We start from the raw sequence: 23,297 nt of genomic DNA, 5'->3' as shown, positions 1-23,297 counted from the left end.
TTAAGTGGGAAGAAAAAGTGGGGTGTTCAAAGAAAATGGACAAATTTGGCCCTTTTGAAAAAAGTTTAAATATCACTGGACTAGAGGTTTGAGAAAACAGAAGGCCACTAACAAAACAAACAAACAAACAAACAAAAAAATACTGGGAACCCTGCTTGTCTCAGAGGAAATCCCATCAAGGCTTCAAAGGCAAACTGATGGTAAAAATTAATTATCTGGAAAAAAACTAGAGCACTGATAAAACAGGGGAGGGGGGCAATTAAGCATATCTCAAGGCTGACATAGCAAGGACAAAATACTCATTTGGCAAGATGACATAGCCCAGACAAGAATCCCTCAAAGATTGACTTAAAAAATAAATTTATATATACCAAAAACAACAGTAATAAGACAATGATTGGATATATTTTTTATTATAATGGCTATCAAAATCAACCAAGATATGCATACTCACCTAGAAATTTATGTACTTCATTATTTTGAAATATGTCTGCAAAGTCCTGAAATCATCACATGCATTTGATGATCTTGGCAGAATTCATTTTTCAAAACCATGGTCACGAGGACTAGTAAATGCATATCCATTTTGTAGATTATATACAGACTAAATTAAAATATCTAATCAAGATGCATTTTTAAATTACATGTCTAGATATATTTATGTCACCATACTAACATAGAGGTATTATATTTATGACGTCCATTTGTGGAGAGTGTCTCCAGCTCTGATGGTGATTTTTTTTTTCTTTTTCTTTTTGTGTGTGTGTGTATTCCTGCAACCCTCCAACTCTGAACTTGATTTTCTCCTCCAAGGTGTCCAGTTCACTTTTCACTCCTTCCACCTGGAGGATCACCATGACTACCTTCTGATAACAGAAAATGGCAGCTTCGCTCAGCCTCTAGCTCGACTCACTGGCTCAGAAAGACCTGCACCGGTTAATGCTGGCCTGTATGGGAACTTCAAGGCCCAGCTACGCTTCATTTCTGACTTCTCCATATCTCTGCAGGGGTTCAACATCTCTTTCTCAGGTAAAAAGGCATACTCTCTGTTCTCTGTTTGTTGGAGAAATGCAAGCGAGGAGTGTTGCTAGCTGTATTGAAGGGAATTTATTAAATAAGGATGGAGAATGAATTGTAGCGAGAGGGATACAAGAAAGAATGCAAAACATGAGGGGTTAGTCTTGTGAGACAGGATGCCAAACTGAAGAGCAGTGACAGGCAGACCAAAAAAGAGAGAGACATGCTAACTATTTTTTCAAAGAAGAGATGAAAAGCACCAAGCCTCTCTGAAGCCTGCATAAAGTAACATTTAATGGGTGTTTTGTTGGTCATTGGGCTGAAGGTAAACTCTGCCTCGGGGCTTGCTGGTAAGAAGAGGATAATTACCACACAGAGAGGTCATGCAGGCAGTAGGCGTCCGACTATGATAATAATACTCATCAAAGCACGTGGGCCAGTGACCTGAGGACTGAGGAGTCTGCAGTGCAAAGAAAAATGGGCCCCATGCCGAGACCAAGGAATGGATAATTACAGAGAAGTGGAAATAGAACTTGAACAGATAGAGGGGAGGTGAGACAGATGGCAGTACTGAATGAGTAAAGTAGATAGCGAGGGTGGAGAAAGACAGAGGTAGGGTGACAGAAGGAAATGCATAGTAAAGAAGAAAAAGGAGACAGGGGCTGTTTCATGAGTGTTCTTGCCAAATATTTGCCTGCTGTTTGCTGAAGTGAAGCATAGCTTATATATTCATGAATATTCATAAAGCAGTTGCTGATTGTGTGTTTTTTTTGTCCTTGCATGCTCTACAATTAGCATCTATAGATTTCCTGATTAGAATTCAATTTTTGACCTTTTAAGACCTTTGTTCAAATGCTGCATATTCTCTCAGGCCACATCCTACAGCAGACTCCTAGAATGCTTTGCTGGGCTCAAATCAATAGGCCTATATGGTTATCCATACAGCCTGTTACACTCTGTGTGAAGGAAATGTAGATGGCATTAAGTTGTTACTCCTCAATCAAAGCCTTTGTTGTATCTTTTCAAATTTTAAGGCCACTAACAACAACACTGTTTAAGGGTTTGCACCACGGGTAGCCTAGTTTTTAGAGCCCATCCTTCATGTCGAGATCTTAAGCTTTAGGCACGTATCCCAACTCGATGAAATGTCCTTGAGCAAGACATTTAATCCCCGCTTGCTGCAATATTTCTTTTTCTCGCTGAATATACAAGAAGAGGTAAAACGAGTAGCAGGGTATTTTTATAAGCAAGTTTAACTACAAAATACCTCATCTGTATTAACATTTCTTAGACGGTGTTTGTATTTTCCTGAACAGATTTATGCATGCAATTATTTCTTTGTATCCTGTTTGCAGAATATAATCTTGAGCCTTGTCAGGATCCTGGAACGCCTCAGTTTGGCTGGCACACAGGCTCCAGATTTGGCATCGGCGACTCGCTGTTGTTCTACTGCAACACGGGCTATCGTCTACAGGGGGCAAAGGAGATCGTATGCTTGGGGGGTGGCCGCCACATGTGGAGTGCCCCTCTGCCAAGGTGTGTGGGTACGTGCTCAGCTACTTTTTCTTTCTTGTTTCTGAATGTGCATATTATAGTTTGAGTATCAGACAGGGTAAGCTAATAAATGTATCTACGGCTCCATCATAAATGTTTATACTCATCAATACTGTATTAACTTTGGGCTTAAAGCAGTACATTTGAAGGGTGGAATGATAACACAACAAACATCTTCAATTAATCTTAACTTGTACTAGGTGCATATGTTTAAAATTTGTGCAAATTTTCGTAATGAATAGACGTTTAAAATTATGCAAACAGACTTAAACTTTTAGCTGACGATCCACATTTCTTTCTTATGCAAGAAATGTGTTATAGTCAGACGACACAAAGATGGAGCTTCGTGGTTCCTATGAAGAAAGGATGTTTAAAAGTGTTGAGGTGTAGCCTTCAAGACTTAAAACATTACATTAATTACCAAGTGCTGTCAGGGTAGCATCATGCTGTGGGACTGTTTCTTTGCCAGTGGACCATGGTGCGAAATTGTTCACAATTCTCCCTAAATCATCAGCTACATAGTAGAAATTTGGGCACAGTTGGGTTTTCCAACACCAATAAAAACTGATTTGGGATTGGCTAAAGCAAGGCAATAGTAAGCTTCTAGATCGACTGTGATTGATTAATGGACTGTGTTTATATGGATAGTACCAAAAAACCAACAAATCATGAAGAAATCCTACCAATGTTAAGAAGAGCATTGATACGTACATGCAGCACAGCAGCAATCTACCCCACCTCTCCCAAATGCTTTTTACCAAATATTTTGTGGATAGAAGAAAATCCACATTAAATGTCAAGAAGTTGATTGCCATTGCATTATTTCTTCCTGGGAATCGCACAATAAAAATTATAGACCCATAATTAATATTATATGTTTGGCCACAAAGAGAGCCTTTTCATTTACTGGAAACATAAATTAAGTACAGTGAGTTGTTAAGAATATATCCTGTGTTGCGTTCTCTTTTTTTATGGTTCCAGGATTTCAGCGATTTCATATTCAGATATCTTTCAAATAAATCATAAATCTACAGTTTATGGTGAATATCAGTTCTTTGCTCAGTGTCACTTCAGCTCTGATACTTCTGCCAACTAATCCTCTACTGTTCAATGTTGCAACGGAATCGCTCAATGTTTTTACAACAATCATTTAATGCTCTTCTCACTTCTTATAATGTGTCAGTGCCAGTTAAAAATAATTTTTATGACTGTAGGGTAATAATTGTTCATCCACGAAACACAGTTAACTTGTAACTTTATCTTTTTAGGTAATGATCCAGCTAGGCAGTGTCTACTTCATCTCATTTGTTGTGTATATTCTTATATAATGGATGATGTCTGTGTGTTTGTTTTCTCGCAGCGGAGTGTGGATCCACAGTCTCCAACAATGAGGGAGTTCTTTTGTCGCCAAACTATCCAATGAACTATGACAACGGCCATGAATGCGTGTATAGCATTCAGGTCCAAACAGGAAAAGGCATCAACATCACTGCCAGCGCCTTTCAGCTCGCACAAGGTGACATTCTCAAGGTAAATAATGCCTTTGTTTCTGTTTCTTACTTAAACATGGATAAAAAGCAACAGGGGGCCGGCTGTAGTTAAATTATGTAATTTGTTTTTTGATTTGTGTAGTTACATGCAAAATGTACACCACTATTGTGGAGCTATTCTGTTAACAAAGAATTTTATCAAATGCATTTTAATATTTTTGGTCTGCACCACAGATGTGAAGCAAACCTGCCTTTCATCCTTATATTAACATCCGAAATGTAAAAGAACTGGTAAAGTTAATGTGTTTTCTTTTGTATGTTAGAGAAGTTTCCAAGAGTTTGGTTTTCCCTTACGTTAATCAGATGAGATCAGAAATGGGTCAGGGTGTAAATGTAAGTTTTTAACCAATTACTTGTCCTGCTGAAGTATTTATGCCCTCTGAACCTTTTTTCATTTTCACATAACAGCCAACATTTTCAGTTTATTTTACTGATATTGTATGCAATAGTGAAATGTAATGAAAAGAGTTAGTTTTTTTCTTCTTTTTTTTAAGTTGATCTAAAGGTCAGGTTTCCAGCATCTCTGATTCTGTAGTTTTGAATCAAAACTATTGCACATTTAGGGAATCACAATTTGCCATTTTAAGACTTACTGCTGATTCCCAATAAGATTTAATCTGAAATTTGACCAGAAAATTCTTATTCATCAGTTTGCTTTAAAGTAAGCTATATCATTATTATCCTAGTTCTTTATATTATCTTTTTGTCTTTTACACTCTGTAGAGATTTTTTACATGATTCATCTGTGTTTAGCTTTATCCATGTTTCCATCAACTACCTTCCCTGTTCTAGTTAAACAAAAGCATCCCCATAGCACATGATACCTTTGCTATTATTCACCACTTGAATGGTGTGTTCAGGAGAAGGTACAGTGTTAGTGTTCTGCCTCACAAATATTTGCATGTACTCCAAATAAATTTACCATTTTTTCTCATCTGACCACAGCACATTCTTTGACATGGTCCTGTGTCCTCTACATGCAACGATTTTCTACACTTCACAATCATTAATCATTTGTATGAATATGTTTTCAAGGCACTATAATTCCTAATAACTATTTTGGGTAAATATGTATTCCAATTTGTTCTGCCAAAACCAGATTAAAAGAAGTGTTTTATACTTTTAGAAAACCCAGAAATATATTTTTATGTATCACATTCATGCAATATATTTGAAACAACTGGTTGTGTTTAAATTGAAAGGGGCTCAGAAATCTGCCAAAAATATGTAATTCCAAAATCTCCTTGAAATGAAAATGTATAGTCAACTTCTATATTTTCTGTTCTGGAATCTGAAAAAAACTCTTACTTGTATGTCTTTGATTAGCTGTACGATGGTAAGGATGGAACGGCTCCCCTTCTTGGGACTTACACAGGCACACTGATGCAAGGCCTGTCCCTGACCAGCACTTCCAACTATTTGTGGCTTGAATTCAACTCAGACCTTGAGTCAACGGCAGCAGGATTCCGCCTCATATACCACAGTAAGCCACATTGCATTTGCCTGGAGAAGGAGGGCCCAAAACTCTGTCCAAATGAGTGAATTTAGCCTCATTTTAGAAGTCTGGCATTTCAAGTAGCAGAGTTTAAAAGAAGGTTTTAATTGACCCTCACCCTGCCTCTGCATGTCTTTCACTGCCAGGGTATCCATTAAGCACAGCGTGGTGTTGCTGCCCTTCTCCAGCACGAAAATGAGCAATTTTCATTCCTTCCATTCTCTTCCTCTGTCTCTCTCTGTGTGAATTCCCTTTGCTTCTTTTCTTTTGGGCTCTACTCCTGCAATTAGTGTCCTTGTCTGCCTAACTGTACCTTGTTATACAGGTGAATTATCACTGGGACTGTTTGGAATCACTCCTTGCATGTATATATGTTTGTAAATGGGTGTTTGGCTTTGTTAAATGTCTCTTATTGTATGCAATATTTACACTGTGTGTTTTTTTGCATGCATGAGTGCATGTCTGAATTGAAAATTTTCAAGCCAATAATAGACAGATAGAATTAAGTTTGACCCATAATTGGCTTGCTGACTTTGTGTTGTTGCTAACCACTTCTAATTTATTTTGGTGGCAACAGGATGCTCTGGTGAGCCTGAATTTTTGCCTCCCAATTTAAATTGTTTTTGTGTTTCACCTGCATTTGAGAGTCCTCTTTTGCCCTTTTAGGTGTTCTATGCAAAAATCAACATGCAGTTGTTAACAAGAACGTCTCTTTTGACCAATCAATAGTTTTGGACTGGTGTGAAAGAATTACTTTTTATCTTTTAGGTGGCTTACATTTTTAGTCTGTAATGGCTACTCCAATCTTGCCAGGTGCAAAAATGTTTTAAGATCTGACAAAGATAAGAAAGGGTTCGTTAATCAGCACTGGGTGCTAATTTGCAACCACAAAATTAACGGCCCTCTGTATATAACTCTAGCTGCAATTAGTAACTGCCGTTTGAGTTAGAAAATTAATGGTTATGAAGAGACAGAGGGTAATGGAATTCCTTCTTTGCCTTTTTTTTCTCCAGGATTTTGCACATGGTATGGAGTATAATGTAAGCTTGTTTGTGTAGTGCTGTCTTTCCTTGGTCTTTTCATTTAGGATGAATGACTCTTTTTAACATGGATAGGTCTGACTAATGTGCAAATCACCATCAGGGCAAGGATATGGTGGAATATGGCCTGCCTAAATCTTGTCTGAACATGAAATCTGATCATGCTTTCATGACTTTTCTACCCAAAGAACTGCGGTAATTTTCTAAATGTGAACATTAACTGCTGGGGATTTATACTGGGCATGACACTTATAATACCACAGCACTATAACACCTGGCATGAGCACGGACCTCACTGCGAAAAAAGACTATAAATCAGTCCTGTACATTTATGTGCAGCTAGTGTTGCTGCACAGCAGAACTCTTGCGGTTTCTACGTGGAACAGAAGAGCCCAAATAAAGGCCATGGCCATGTTCAGACAATGCAGAACTAAAAAGTTACCGCATCCTTCTCTTGTTTGTGGCTGTTATCCTATAGTATTCCAAGTGGACAGGCCATTTCCCAGTTGTAACTCTGCCCAGACAATGGAATGATTAACTGGGAATATCTCATTTTTGTGTGTGTCCAAAAGGAATTTTATGCTCTTATACAAAGGAACCTCAAGACTACATCTTTGTTAAATTTGAAATTACCTCCCATAGCCCTGTTAGTACCACTTTCTCTGGAAAACTGCACAGCACTGGAAATATGTCACAAGCTTTCAGAATGGGTGGTGCTAGTGTGTCTTCCTGAAATAGTTATATGCAGTTTGTTTTTCTTAATGTTGATGAGGTTACGTTTGTGTGTTTCTACCTTTCTGTTTGCAGGTTTTGAGCTTTCGCATTGTGATGACCCAGGAGTGCCTCAGTTTGGCTTTAAAACTAGTGACCATGGTCATTTTGCTGGAAGTGACATATCATTTGGTTGTGAACAAGGCTACACTCTCCATGGCAGTGCCACACTCAAATGCATGACTGGAGAGAGACGCGCATGGGACAACAATCTCCCATCATGCATAGGTAATTTGTTGTCTTTATCACAGCCTTTGCTTCTTTCTGCTTATCTGAATAATATTTACATACACTTTATAAAAAAAGCCAATCACCGTGTTTTTTTCTCTATGTATGTTTTACGGTTTTAGGGTGAGCTTGGATAACCAATGTCACTTATATTTGCTAAATGACAGAACAAGGAGAGAGGCCACTTTTAAAAAATGTTCTGAACACTTTCTGCCAATTCTGAACTTTACATGTGCTACCTGTGCCTTTAAACAATTTGGAAAAGCCCAGTAATGTCTTATTGTTTGTAAGCCTCTGTTAGTTATCTTGTTAACTTAATTAACAATTAAGTCAATTGAAGGCACACCTGTTAGTGTATTACAAGGCAGTTCCTCTAACATATGGCATAATTTAGATGTAAGAGGGACTGGTTCTCATCAAAAAATATATCTTCATGTAGATATTTCCAACATTTTAAGACACCAACCAGGAATCTAAAGCTTAAACAAAAACTTATCTTTCAAATGTGCAACGGCTTTAAGCATAGACTTTGATTTGCTACAAAGTGTTTTAAGGACAACAAAGTCCATATTTGGGGGGGGGGGGGCATTGACTCAGTTACATCACTTCTGCTTGAAGGAATTGGCCAAAATTCTTGCAAACTCCAATAAGCATCTCTTGGAATGTGTGGTTTAATCATGCAGTTTAAAGCTGGTGTCACCAAATAGTAAGGAACAAAGTATGAGTAGTATGGCACTTTCCAGTGATGGCAATTTGAAAACAGTATGTATTTCTTTATTTTGTTATTTGGCTAACAAAAATAATTTTGGCAATACTAGATTACCTCATTTGCAAAATTGTATACTGATCTAATGTTGGACAGGGAGGACAAAATGTCTATTTATTCACTGAATGCAAATATCTGTTTCCAACTCTATTTACTCTCACTATGTCTTTTGTGTTACACAGTCCACCCATCTGACTACCTTCTACAGTCATAAGACACTGACTGATACTGTCAGTGTCTTATTTTATCATTCACCTCAAGCTATCATTGCTCAGCTAGGTGTTAATCTGAAGGATTTATCCCTACATGGGTTCTCCTAATTGCTCTGTGTTGAATTAGTACACACTGCTTGCCATTTTATACAAGGATATAAACAGCTGCAACATTTCATTGTTAATCATTGATCCCTCTGTTGGTTCCTGATGCAGGACTGGATGTATACAATCATTAGAAAAGTGAAGAACTCTGAAATTGATATTGAGTTTTTATTCTATTGTTTGTGGGCAATGTACGGTAATGTGTTTTAATCAACATTTCTTGAAGTGAAGACCTAATTACATGTATACATACCTTATTGATACCTGTATGTGAAACCTGTAAGTGAAATAAGTATGTGCTGAGACAAAACAAAAACAAAAGAAGACAAATGGAAAAAGCTATTACCTGCACACAGCTTGAGTCTAGAAGGTGCTTAGAATATATTGGTGTCTACCAGTGATGGATTAGGATAAAAAATGATTTACAAATTCTCAACGTGGGGAGAATTTTTGTTTAAATGGCACTACTTTCTTCTGTCTATTTTTCTTTTTCTTTTTTCTTTTTTTACTTTTGTTTGCTAAAAAGAAAGTTAGTTAGAAAAAATAAACAACAGAAGACCCTTCTAAATTAGGTTATTGACTTTCTGTTTAAAAGGCGTGGATCACTGAATGGTCAACAATAATTAGGAGATTTTTTGTGTTCAATGTGAGAAGGATTTTCTTTCCATTTCTCTAAAGTTGTATCCTTGCTCAGGTATTTCTACCATTGCCCCATGTTTTGGTACTGATTATAACTTGTCACTGTAGCCGTCCTTGTAATTAAATGCTCTCAATTGTAGCATGGATAACAAGGTGGTAATCATCTGTAGGACACAACAGACTGGATATCTCTACAATTCAGAACCAAATTCTGTATTTGTGGGTTCCTCTGAAATATATTCTTTTTTTTGTTGTTGCTTGCAGCGGAGTGTGGTGGTAGCTTCAAGGGAGAATCTACAGGACGAATCCTGTCTCCGGGGTATCCATTTCCCTATGACAATAACCTAAGGTGCACCTGGACAATTGAAGTCAGTCCTGGCAACATTGTCAGGTAACTCTTCTCTGAGATTCATGCATCTATATTATGTGTAACTTGTAAGTAGTTTTTATACCTTTTGAATTTTTTTCTAGTTGTTCCTGTTACAAACTGTAAATCATCAACTCCCTAAAGACCAACGAACAAAACAGATAGGTCAGGGATAAAGTTCCAAAGAAGTAGAAATTAGACCCAACTTATCAAAACCTACCCAAAGTTTCAACATCTTAAGAAGGTATTTTCAGTCCAATGAGCACAGCTGAAGATCTGTAAAGACTTGGTCATCCACCTAAACTGATAGGTAAGGCAGGGAGAGCAATAATCAGAGAGCCTCCCTTTATTTCCAGTGAAAATTCAGCTTATTTTCACCTGAGATAAAATAAACTGAATGGTGAATTGTCACCATTCAGCTTTTTCAACAGTATCCTTAAAGAAGCTAATGAGATTTGCAGCTCAGATGAGAGAACATGTTTACATGGTAGCTGTTAGGGGTGCAGTCCACAAGTCCCCACTTTATGAAAATGTTCCAAGCACAAAGCAGTTGTTGAAAGAAATCCATGAAGTACTTTTTGCATTTGCCAAAACCATGTGAGGGAGCAAACAAGTGCAAGAGAAACCAATTGGTCAGACCAAAATAGTGCTTGTTTGGATACAGCACTGTCTGGCAAAAAAAAAAAAAAAAAAAAAACTAAAGCTGTATGTTACACTAAATACAGCATCTTTATGGGATAAAGTTGTGGGGTCATCATCATGCTGTGGCAATACATTTTTTATCAAGCACAGAGAAGCTGATGGGGAAGACAGATGTTTTATTAACAGACCTGATTAGTGAATCTCACTATTTGAAACAGAAATATTTCTTGATACAACCTATGCATAATAAACACTATGCCATCCAAATATTAAGCAGAAGTTGGTTATACAGCTTGAGGGACTTTGAAATCATTTAGGACCTCAAGATTTAACACAGAGATTTTGCCTAAAACTACATTGTAAATCTATCTTTCATAGCCAAAGATCAGCTTTCCAAAAGATCTAAATAATCTACAAGTATTTTTATTTTATTTTTTTACATTTTTTGAGTCGAGTTGAGCTTGAAAACCGGAGGAATTTCCAACACCGTTAGATGTCTTCAGAAGAGTTGGCCTCCAGCAACTCTTTCAAGAATGATTGGAAAAGAACAGCAATGGAGCCAAGGGACTGCAAGGGACACAATAGCCTTTTTGTTCTGTTGAAAGCATCTTGTGTTACTTCATATTACAACTCGTTTTAGCTTTCAGGGTGAAGTAAACATGTTATACTTTCATAAAGTTGGTCATAATGATGCTCCTTGTCAGAGGAGCTGCTTTAGGCTTAATGGAATTGCAAATCAGATTCTGGTCTTTTACTATACTTCTTAACTTTGTCTGAAAGTTAAGAGTTTAAGTTTTGGATCAATGATTCCAAAACTTTGGTAAACTGCCCACAATCATGCAGTCAGTATTTCAAGCTAAGCCTGTTACTATTACTTTAGTTTTGTTCATTTCTGTCCTTTTTTCCCAAGAAAATTTATTTATTTATTTTAAATCTGGGCTGTTCAAAGAAATACATACATTATAAACTCCACTTTTTTATTTCAAATTCACCTCTTTCAGCCTCCAGTTTCTTGCATTCGACACAGAGGCGTCTCATGACATTCTGAAAGTCTGGGATGGGCCTCCTGAGAATGAGATGGCTCTGAAGGAGGTCAGCGGTTCACTGCTGCCTGAAGGAATTCACTCCACTCTCAACATTGTCACCATTCAGTTTGAGACGGACTTTTACATCACCAAGTCTGGTTTTGCTATTGACTTCTCAAGTAAGTTTGCCTTTTGTAGCTTGTTTGCTCTTAGAGTTATTGTAAAAGAGAAAATACCCATATGCTTAAACATACAGCACTCCAAGCAGTGGGATTGTGAAAAGGCTTCCTGTTTGCTATAATTTGTCACTGTCAGCATTTATATTGCAAAGCATCCTTTTATCAATAACATGAGTGAAAGTGAAAGCTCAGTGTTTTACACTTCATTGCTGACTGTCTGCTGGTTGCTGCTCAGATATTAATGCCCTCCATGAGCTCTACTAATGACTAGTCTAAAAGCTAAAGCACCTGTAAGAAAGTGGAAAATGAAAGACTGCATAGAAGATGATAAGTTGGAAATGCCTTCACTTTAGCATAAAGGCATAGCTGGCTAATGTAAAAATCAATTATATAGAATTCAGTGCAGTCCAAAATGGAATAGGTTTTCTTGTTACGCACCATACTCGTGCACTGTTTGGCTAAGATACTCATTTTCAGATTAAAATAAAATTAGTAAAGTGTAATTTTTCCACCAACAGTACACTCACTCAAAGATTTTCAAGTGGTAGTTGAGAATTTCACTAGAAATAGTTTAATTCTGTTTTAAACTTTATCATGTTTACATTCTGTCTATTCTAGTCTTGTTTGTTCCTTTGTGGTTTGCCTTCTCATGGATTTACGTTTGTTTGTTCCCTATTCTGTTTTGTTTGCTCTTTGCAGAGTAATTTGACAATCATCACACCTGATTTCTTACTATTCATTTATGCTTTCAGTGCATTTAGATTTTGACTTGCATCAAATCTACTTGATTTTTGCCTTTGGTACACCGCTCAAGTCCAAACTTGTGTTCCTTTGTTTTTGTAAAAAACAGCAAATAGAACATGATTGGTCTTCAGATATCTAGTTTTTGTAAATCTTTGACTCGCTGATAGCACGTTTTGCTGATTCTGACTTTCTTTTTAAGAACTATAACATATGTCTTATAGCAGCATTCAAGGTATGTTTATTGTTTCATAATAACACTTTGCTCTACATTCTGCAATTTGTAATATTCATTGGAACATGTTTAATGTTTACACTTGACAGCAGTTCACTGAAATTAAGATTTATTTCATATTTTTGTAATTTCACTTTCTCAAAGGAGAAGTGAGTTCTCCTTTGAGAAAGTGAAGTAATTAGAAAAAGGTATTTGCAGATTTTGTGGAGACAATTATTTGGATTATTGTTTAGATAGCTTGTGAATATGGAATGTCTGCATTGGTGACACACAAGCTCATTAAATTTGTCTTTATTATTTAGGTCATGTATGCACCTTTTAATTCACCCTTGAGATTATTTTATTTTTTAAGCTAAATTACAATTTCCTATGTAAGCAATAAAATTGTATAAAACTCACAAATTTAAATTTAAACTCTTAATAGTCTTGAAAGGTGGAATATATGAGGGAAATAATTTTTTTTCACTAGACCACCCTCACAGTCCCTGAGCTGCTGCACAGCTGTGGTCTGACTGATATCAGCCAGTAATTTGCTCAGTGTTGCCTATATTTTCAGCTTAACAGCTGTCTACTATGAGATATAAGTCTGGGTACGTGTGTTCTTCACTGGTTTCCTGCACGTTTGATCCTGAAATGCATATGCTACTGTATTGATGTGTCACATGTGTGTATCTCTGTGTATGTTTGCCCTTCAGGTTCACTGGCAACAGCCTGCAGAGATCCAGGTATTCCCATGAATGGCAGTCGCAACGGAGAAGGGCGGGAGCCCGGCGACTCTGTGACCTTCTCTTGTGATCCGGGATATGAATTGCAGGGAGAGAGCAGAATCACCTGCATCCAAGTGGAAAATAGATACTACTGGCAGCCCAGCCCTCCAAGCTGCATCGGTGAGGAAGAGGGGCGATAGTGTGACTTGGAGAGAAAAGGATGGATGTGCAGAAGCGATAGAGAAAAGTGTATGGATTGAAGGATGGAGTGAGGGAAGGTAGGGGATCAGAATAAATGAGAAATAGTAAGAAGAAGAGGTGAGTGAAAGTTAGTTTAATAACAGGCTGCAGCTCTCCCTCACTGGTGTCTTTAAAATACATGAAGGTTAAACAAGACTCTTCAAATGTGTTTGAGCTGTTGCCAGCTCTTATGTGGACAAATCCACTTCAGTTGCCTGTTAAATACTGAGGGCTATAGTCTCCTGTCACATTGACTTATTAGAGCTTAGCTGCTAATTACTTAACAATGCAATTAAAAATAATTACACCAAGTAGTTTAATGGAGTTAAAGTTGCTGGTGGCTTATCTAAAGACAGTGGTATTCGGCTTTAGAAGAACCTTGTTGCATTTACTGGTCTTGTACAATCATTACAAATCCTTTAAAATAGTAAAGCTGGTCTTATTTCAGGGTAACAGGAGAAAATCTGAAATTTGATTTTAGTTTCTGTTTATCTTTTGTCTCGAGATATTATCATTTTAAAAGTAACTGACAGCTGATTATAATAGTTTTATTTTCTGAACAATTTTTGTTAAATATTCATATGTCAAGCTAGTCATTGTGAATGTAAAACAAACTAGAGATTATGCCTATGATGAGATATTTATTTCATTTAAATAATTAGAAAAACACAAATTTTGCCCTATTACAGAGGCCCTGAAGATTATTCTTTAAATCCTCTGCTGCAAAGATGTCAAACCAGGTTATGAAGGTTCAGTCGTTTCCACTGAATGACCCGCTGTCCTCCTTTTTCCCCCACCTCAGACCAAATTCTGCTTGCCTAAAGACTTTGCAGGAGTTCAGGAGCATTGAATAACTTTTTGTACCTGGCATTTTTCTATTACTTATTTCTTCTTTCCTGCTTTACCACTTAAGCCCCATGTGGTGGGAATGTGACCGGGTCTTCTGGATTTATCCTGTCTCCAAACTATCCACACCCGTACCCACACAGCAAAGACTGTGACTGGCTGATTGCAGTTCACTCCGACTATGTGATTTCTCTGGCCTTCATCAGGTAAACTGACAATGTCATAATTTAAAGACAGATTATGAATAAAGCCATTGCACCATGTGCAACTTAAATAGAATAAGCATGAATTATACCATTTATTGCTATTATTTAGAAAATAATAATGTGCAATTAATGCCTCTTGGTCAACTCTCGCCTTTACCAATTTTGTGCTAAAGTCTTTGTAATGTATAACAGAAGAATATGGAAGACACCTGTGTAAAAATGTAAAAGTTTAATCTTTCTGCAGATTATACCACAGATAAAAAACAAACAAACAACTATATTCTATCTTTTGAGGACATGGCTTACTGGCTTGCAGAATAAAGCTTTTTCCAAACCTGTTATGTTTGTAACCTGGCCGTAAGTCAATGAACCCAGTTCTCCTTTGGTGCACAGCAGCTCAGCGTGTGCCATGGAAATGCTTGTTTTCTGCTGTGGAACCAGCTAAGACAGAACCGCATGGAGAAAAGTTTGAAATGTGTGCTATGCAGAGAACCGTGTTTGAGTCCAGGTGTATTTGGAGATAATGGAATACTGAATTTTCTCAGTAGACAGCTGGAAGACATTCCATCCACTTTGCTCAAACATGGTGACACTGAATATTTGGGTGAATACTTTATAATAGAAGTGTGATATGAGTGCAGCTCATTTCTTGTGCTGAAAAAAAAAAAAAAACCCAGACCATGAACTTTATATTATTAATTGCAAACTAAGCATGTGGCCTGACTCCAAAAATATCATAGGACTACTTCTTCTCACATATATTGTTTTTGTTTTCTTTTTTCCTATGAAGACATGCAAAACAGCATTGGTTTATCCTTTCAACACCATCCGTCTTCTCTCACTTAAGTAGAAACAAGTCTCCAGAATTCTTTTCTCCAACTTTTTCTTTCAAAACGAACCTCTAATAAAGTTACCACAATCCAGCCTCCCTCTTGGGAATGCCAAATGAAAGAATGGAGATATGATTTTAAATTGGAGCTGCCTTGATCTAACTCAAACACAATTATCTCCAAGCTATTTACATTTTTGTCATAAACCGTGCTCATTATTTTGAAAACAAATGCCCCTCTCCCTCTTGGTGCGGCGTATGATTTGATATACAGCGCTACAATATAAAACGATCTTTTCACACTGCATTGCCATCGCCGTCTGGGAAGATTTTGTGCCACTGCAGTGTCACAACAATTTAATCTCCTCTCACCTCTCTGGTGAGATATTTTCTTTTTTTTATATATCTCTTTGTATCAAGCCACAAAACAAATCTCTTGGCATGACTCACACTTTGCACAGCAATACTTAGTCTCATTTTAAAACCATCTCTTAATGTGCATTCTGGTGGCTGGAAATTTGCAAAACAATAACTTTTATCTCCTGTCTTTTTTGCTTCTTTTTTCGCAGCTTCAGCATTGAACCCAACTATGACTTTTTATACATATATGATGGGCCTGATAGCAGCACTCATCTGATTGGCAGTTTCCAAGACAGTAAACTTCCAGAGAAGATTGAGAGCACCTCCAACTTCATGTACTTGGCATTTCGAAGCGATGGGACTGTGAGCTACACTGGATTTCACTTGGAATACAAAGGTACTGTAATTGCCTTTGCAAAGTGGGATTCTGCATCTATTTTTACAGAATAATTTTCTGTGTTGGCGCGGGGGGATTTTACCGTGATGAATTATAAATGAAGGAATTTGAATTTAGAAATGTCCAAGCCTGTTATTTAGCCTTGAATTTATCTCTTTATTTTTACTTGTTTACCAAATAAGTACACCATTAGTTTATGGAGTTTTAATTATTCTGGCGGATCTCTTGCTTTCTGTTTGATGGTCTACATTTATATTAATTTATGCCCAAGTACGAGCTTACTCATGTTTCATAGTTGTTCCTCTTGTAAAAGCTTTGTTATTTTGATTGACAGCAAAACTGCGGGAGGCTTGTTTTGATCCTGGGAATGTAATGAACGGCACTAGAATGGGTGCAGACTACAAGCTGGGATCTATGGTGACATTTCATTGTGAGGCTGGGTACCTGCTTCAGGGCCACTCCACACTCACATGTGTCATGGGCAACAGCAAGAGACCAGAATGGGACCGAGCCAAACCTACCTGTCAAGGTAAGAGGCAACATTTCAGCTACAAAAGCCCTGAGGTGCTTAATTCTTTACTACTAGAACCAGCTTTAGTACGAAAAGTACTTTAATGTCATGACTTTATGTGGATAAAATGGGGGCTTGAAGTTTATTTAAATACTCATGCAACATTTATGCACCACAGGCATCCTAAGCATGGACTGTAATGATAATGTATTTTCTTCTGCAAGGGAATGCACAGAACAGTCTTGTCAAACATTTCATTAGCATTAGCTTAGATGAAACTCCTTGCAGACATAGATCACAATCAGCTTATAGGAAAAGCTCCGTTCTAGAAAATTAAGTCAAATGCATTTAAAGACCTGCAGCCAATTTGCCATATCAGATTAGAAAGCTGTCTTTTAAAACTCGATAACATATATTTTGGGCTTTGTCTCTTCCAAAATGTATATTCTTCGATGGTAAAATGTTTTCCAGCTCCTCTTGGGGACATATCCAGGATCAAATTGGGTGAGATGCAAAATCCCTCCAGCAAATTCTTGGTGTTCTCTGGGGTACAGCATCCAAATCACTGCAGATGGCTTGCCCACCTGTCCAGCTCATACTTCATTTTGTTACAACATGAACAAGATTTTGAGGAATTTTAGCTCCCAATGTTGATACAGCAGCTTAGCTCCAATGTGGAAGACATAACACTCTGTAGGTCATTACACTAGCCTGAAACCTCAGCTCGTATTCCATATAGTTCCTGACTTTTCTGTCAGAGACGGAAAGTTCAGTCCCACATTTAGTTGGAAAAACCAAGTTTTTCCAACTTTTCTTAGGCTTGGACTTTAGATCAACTCATGTTAAAGTCATCATGGACAAGTACATCTTAAAAAATCTGAACATTTTGAAAAGTCCACATTGTGTGTGTCTGTTTTTTAGAAAATGAACATAATTTATTATACAGACTAGACTAAATTTAAATTAAAAAAACCTGTAATGAGCTCTTCGTGCATGAAGAGTAAGGAATTATTCAATGATCAGAATATGTAGTTCAGCATTCAGTAATGAAAATAGATGTCCACCTACTCTTTTTATTTAAAAATTATAACAGCATAAACCCAAATGTTTGATGTACATACAAACATAGAACAAAATCTGTCACAAGCCTTGTTCTGTGTTTACACCAAGAATTTATTTCAAAGGAGATGTTTAAAGAAACTCGTCTGTATTACAAAGTAAAGAGAAAATAGGAAGGATTTAAGGTGATGGAAGAAACTACACAGTATCTCCCCCCAAAATTACATCACTTAATGCATTTTTTAAGTATCGTATCTGCTAAGGTTAACTTAGAATTTAGCTCCTATTTCATTGGAAAATGTGATCACCCACTTTCACACCAGGGAGAAATTCATTACCTTTACAGTTGGAATGTGCGAAACTTCACTAATCAGTGCTGAAGATAAGAGCAGTACTAAAGAATACGAGCTTCCCTCTGCAACGGTTGTCACTCAGAGATGTAAGTCTGAAAAGATCACCTAACTGGGCTGAATGTCATGCACCAATGCACTGAATGTCGAGTGACTCTTCCATCATTTTATTTAGAGATAAGCTGATGTAGTTGTCATTTTTCATATTTTAAAAGGTTAAAAGTGTGCTATATTTTATGTCAAACTGTATTATCAGCAGCTGCATTCTTTGAAAAATATTAACTATTTCATGTGTTCATACCCACTTGTGTTTTAAAACCTGTATCAAAAAGAACTGTGTTGTGTTGTTGATGTACTGGAATAGGAATATTAAAAAAAAAAAAAAAATCAAATAATTTTTAACGATGGTGATAATTGTCCAAATTCTTTTTTACCATTATCACATTTTTACTATTCTATTCTAATGAATGAAAAGTGTATACATTTTTAACAACTTATCTCCTTCAATGATACGTGGCACACTTCTTACCCACATGGAAATCCTTTTGCATATTCTCAAAGCTTTTTTGCACATTTCCACTTGGATTTTCTTCTAGATCTGTCTCCAGTTGTTCACAGAACTTCCCATGACCACTTAATCACCCTTATAAATAATTTTTGACGTCTCTTCTTTGTAAAAATGGAAGTGCAAAACATTCTGGCACAACTAACTCTTTCATGGTGAATTCATTAGTATATTATGGTGTATATATACGATTTAGCCACTAATCCATTTTAACATTTTGCCCTCTACTATGCTCTTTTTACCTTCGTGTAAGGTTTTCATCAGCAGTCGATGTCTACCAAAGCGAACACAAGGTTTTCAGCAGGAAATGGTCATCTTTGAATCAACATGGATTTGGCCATGCCTCACTTTGTCAGACACTGGGCAGATTGCCCCGCTTTTTATTCAGTATGAATTCTGCATGGTGTTGAAGAGTTCACTGGTGTGATTTGAATTTGTTCAAAGGTGGTGCTAACTTTAAGGCACAGTTCAAGAATATTTTTTACCTACAGTTTTAGCTCTAGTAGATACCTCTCTTTAAAATATTCCTCTGTATAATGACATAGTGTGTGATGAGATCAAAATAGAAATGCCACAAAATAAAGAAAATAAGATCCATTTGAAGTCTGCATTAGAATTATACTGAGTAGCAATGGAGATGATTTAAAAATACAATATTATTTCACAGTGATTTTTTTCTTTGTAAACTCAAATGGTAATATTGTCCTGCCAACCTGACTGAGAGATACTTACAAAAAAACTTTCATTTAAAATAGACATTAATATATAGTGATATTCATGTTGATCCTGGATTTTATAAAATAAGATAATCCACCTTTGTATGCATTCATTCAAACTGACTCAATCTTCGCTTTCCTTAAGCTTTCAAACAATTACAATTAAGCATAGGTTTCTCATCACGTTTGTGTCCCTACATTTGTTTGATTATGCTCTAGCAGTTTCCTTTTTCTATGAAAGTAATTCATTTGTAAGTGGTGATGAGGCCCTTTAAATGTAATCAGCTCAAAGTCTTGGAACGCTGAACATCTTTATTCACAGCTGTTCTCTGGCAGACTCTTACACTGAAGATCTGATCTTTCTTGAAACAAAACCTCTGAGACTTTAATCTTAAATCAAAGTTTAAATAATGTCCAAATTCAAATAAAAATGCAACTTTTTTTCTGAGCATCTAGGGAATTCTAACCAATAAATCAATGAAAGCACACAAAACTGCCTGAAAGTTAGTCTAAATTCGTGCTCAGCTGTTAGAAGAAAATCATTACAGCATGAAAACTCATTTTTTAAGGTCTCTCTTACAATCACCAGATACCCAGAGCAATGGGCTATTTTCTAAGAGCAGTTTTCTGAAATTCCCTTTCCTATGTGTTCATCAGTATAGCATGAGTGAGTGTCCCGTTTGCTATCATCACATATGTTTAATTTCATGCTTCTTGCTTCTTCAAAATTCAAATATGACTAAATTGCTTGTGGATCACTTTAAATAACTTTTTCTAAGTGCTTCTTGTGTGTTTTGCTATTTGAAGTGGTGGCACCACGTGGATTGTTTGTTGGTCGAGTTGGTCCAGAGCAGCTGGTGACAACTATCCATTGACAAATGAGTGCATGTTTGTTTACTGTTGAGGGTCCCATACCTGATGGCTCCGTCCGTCAGGTCTGACATAAGCACATGAGGGAGCCTCTTGGCAAATTAGGTATATCACGAGGAGCTTAAGATGAGATTCTAGAATGCGATACAAATGCAGGGTAGATTTAGTCCTATACTACTGAGTTACTAGCCAAATAAATACCTGTCAACAAAAACATGCAGGAGTATGACTGGTTATGTGTGCAAAATGATAAAAAGGCGATGAATGTAAATGAATAAAATGGTAAATATAAGTAACTTATGTTTACCAAAAAAAGGCTAAGAAGATGCCCAAACCACATGTTTAATATACTGCCAATGCCATGTAGAACAGCCTTCCAGTATAGTCTCAAGTTTTTACCAGTTCCACCTCTGACAATTGTCTAATGCAAAACATGGATCCATTTACTAATGTCTACTTAGAGCACTGCTCTCACAGCTGCAAAATTGGGCACCGTTCATCTTATATTTTAGAGTTGTCCTTTAGGTATTCCTGTGGTTTGTTTTTATCTCTGCTTTGGGTCATTTTGTTGAAATGGCGACATTTACTTAGGATATGTGTATAAATCCTATTCTGTTTGATTTGACCAGACTTTATGAATAAATAATAACTTATCTACAGCATGTTTAGTTTCACACCATCATGAAAAAAGTGTGTACCTCTGTAGGATCAACTCATCCAGAAAGGTGCAGCTCACCCTGTACTCATAAAAATGTCTCTAAAACATTTCTGAAAACTGTTATCACTGTGCTGGCAAGTATATTTGTCAGCAGCTTAGCATTAAAAGGCTTTTCTTCTTTTAAACTCTTTTCTCTAACTGCTGATGTTGTATTCTTCCAAATAGAAATTGCATGCAGTTTATTCCCTTTTCTCCCAGGATATTATAACATAACTATTTGACATTAGTTAAATTTGCCTTTGTGTTTCTTGTTTCTTGTCCCCGTAGCTCCCTGCGGAGGTCACTTTACTGGTTTAGAGGGAACTGTTCTCTCCCCAAACTACCCACATAATTACACTAGAGGTCAGAGCTGTGTCTATGACATCTTTGTCCCGGGAGACTTCGGTAAGCATTTTTAGCATTATTTGCATGAAGTTCTAGAGAAATGATGTTGACCTGTTTCTGTCCATTTTTATGTGGTAAAGTTATAAAGGGGCATGTTTACTTCAGACCTGAAGCAAGAATGTTTAACTTCCAGAGATAATTTTGTGGAGTGTTTTATGAAGTTTGTCTAATAAGGATCAGGTATATTATATGAGAAAATACAAGCTTACTGTCAAATGTGGTTACAGGTGACAAGGAATTACCAATCAAAACATCCGGGCTTACATTATTCATTACTCTGGAGAGGTTAATTTGTGCATTTCCAGTGTTTGATGCTAACAGCCATTTACATTCGAGTGAATGTTTTTTCCTCTGCTGAAGTATCTGTTATTCAATCTGTCTAATCTTAACTATTATTTACAAAGTGATTCTTTTAGGGTCAAGTTGATGGAAAACATTAGCTGCTGGTATATGACAAATGAAATCTCTGTTGGTACTTAGTTACTTTGAATGTGATATGTGTGATTCTCAGTCACTGTTCATCATGGATATGCTTGAATCAGAGCAAACAATTGTAAATGTTAACATGAAAAATGGTCTTCTCAGCAGGAGTCGTAGAAAGATGGGTCAAACCGCAAATGTTTTGTCCAAATAGATGGAGCAGAGAAATTGTCATCTGATTGGGGCATATTTGCTTATCTAAAATTTTGCAAAGATCCCATGAAGACCTTGACAACAGTCCCTGGTATACATAATAAGCTGCAGAAATCCAGGCAGCTTTTTATGCACTAAACCCCCGCATTCATGAAACACACATTCATCCCTTGTGTGATGATCCTCTCTGACTGTTTACATCTTTTGCTCCCATTTCCTGCTGCTCCTGGTGTCCGGGAACCCACAGGTCTTTTTTAATAAATAATGCATCAAAATGCTGTCTTGCCTAAATTGCTGGCACAAGCTTAATGGTGTGTGGAATTTGCCAAGCAATATTCCCACCTGTGCCTCTGACTTTTCTTTTTGGGGATGTGCTGTAGAAACCGAAGCTATTGATGATGAGCAAGGCAGCTGTGATGTGGCTTGATTGAAATGCTCTCTGAACAACCGGGATTCACATCCCAGTTGGAGCAAAGTAACAGTGTTGGGTTGAAAATGAAAGCATGATGTGAATGTTTATATTACATGCTCTTATTTAGAGGGTTATGCATCAAGCTTTTTTAATCAAGCTAAAACCAAATAAATGCATGGTTTGGAAGGGGGAAAAAACCATAAACCTTATAAAGAAACTATTTTGGTATTTTATCCTTCAATAAAGTTATGAATAACATAACAATTCCATATATCTGCATTTTAGAAAATAATATCTATTGAAATTCAATTCAAAATTTGAGTTATATGGAGAATAATTACTCAGTGATATATTTTAAACATTTCCTTCTGTTGGTTTTGATGGTTACTGCATAGAAATAATGAAAGTGTTTTTTGAATATCATATAAAACCACTGAAAATGTGTTTTTAATCATTGTCAAGTTAATGCTTCCTCCTACAAAAGCAGTAATCCAATGAATGTCGATACATAAGTGCTCATATCCAAGCATATTATTAGAAAGTTGAGTGGAAGAAAAGTGTGGTAGAAAAAGGTACTCGAGTAACGGGGGATAAAAGCTTACCTTGAGAGAATTGTGCTTAAATACAAAGGACATGAACCAGAGACAACGTTAGAAGCCTCTTAACAGGGCTAATGCAGCAAAGAATTGAACTGGTTATCTACGATTCAAAGTCCTTCTTGAAAGTAAATTTAGCATTTCATTTTGAAATCGAGGTCCTAGAGTCTGGGTGAAGAGTACAGAGGCACAGAATGCAAGTTGTTTGAGGTTCAGAGCCTCCGGTGAGGAACAACGTCACCTGCTGCTGTTTGTCCACTAAGTTTTATCCACAGTCAGTGCAGCCATCTAATTGGACATATTGAAGCACTTCAGGCTTTCCTCTTCCGACA

At 36.8% G+C, this 23,297-nt stretch overlaps 1 protein-coding gene across 3 annotated transcripts in view; it reads left to right on the top strand.

Moving 5' to 3' along the window:
• The window catches only part of LOC102234306 (CUB and sushi domain-containing protein 3-like), a 243,084-nt gene that overhangs the window by 95,562 nt on the left and 124,225 nt on the right, over positions 1-23,297 (top strand). For all 3 annotated transcript variants that reach the window (XM_023330906.1, XM_005810786.2, XM_023330905.1), the window contains exons 20-31: positions 814-1,029; positions 2,373-2,561; positions 3,932-4,101; positions 5,448-5,604; positions 7,464-7,655; positions 9,642-9,768; positions 11,388-11,590; positions 13,262-13,453; positions 14,427-14,565; positions 15,964-16,151; positions 16,486-16,680; positions 21,208-21,324. In XM_023330906.1, coding sequence (XP_023186674.1) covers positions 814-1,029; positions 2,373-2,561; positions 3,932-4,101; positions 5,448-5,604; positions 7,464-7,655; positions 9,642-9,768; positions 11,388-11,590; positions 13,262-13,453; positions 14,427-14,565; positions 15,964-16,151; positions 16,486-16,680; positions 21,208-21,324 — 2,085 coding nt within the window. The remainder of the gene's footprint in view (positions 1-813; positions 1,030-2,372; positions 2,562-3,931; positions 4,102-5,447; positions 5,605-7,463; positions 7,656-9,641; positions 9,769-11,387; positions 11,591-13,261; positions 13,454-14,426; positions 14,566-15,963; positions 16,152-16,485; positions 16,681-21,207; positions 21,325-23,297) is intronic.

The sequence above is a fragment of the Xiphophorus maculatus genome, chromosome 3 (genome assembly GCF_002775205.1).
Source record: "Xiphophorus maculatus strain JP 163 A chromosome 3, X_maculatus-5.0-male, whole genome shotgun sequence".
Taxonomy (NCBI): Eukaryota; Metazoa; Chordata; class Actinopteri; order Cyprinodontiformes; family Poeciliidae; genus Xiphophorus; species Xiphophorus maculatus.
The sequence above is the reverse complement of the archived record's forward strand: the minus strand, read 5'-3'. Positions and strand labels throughout refer to the sequence as shown.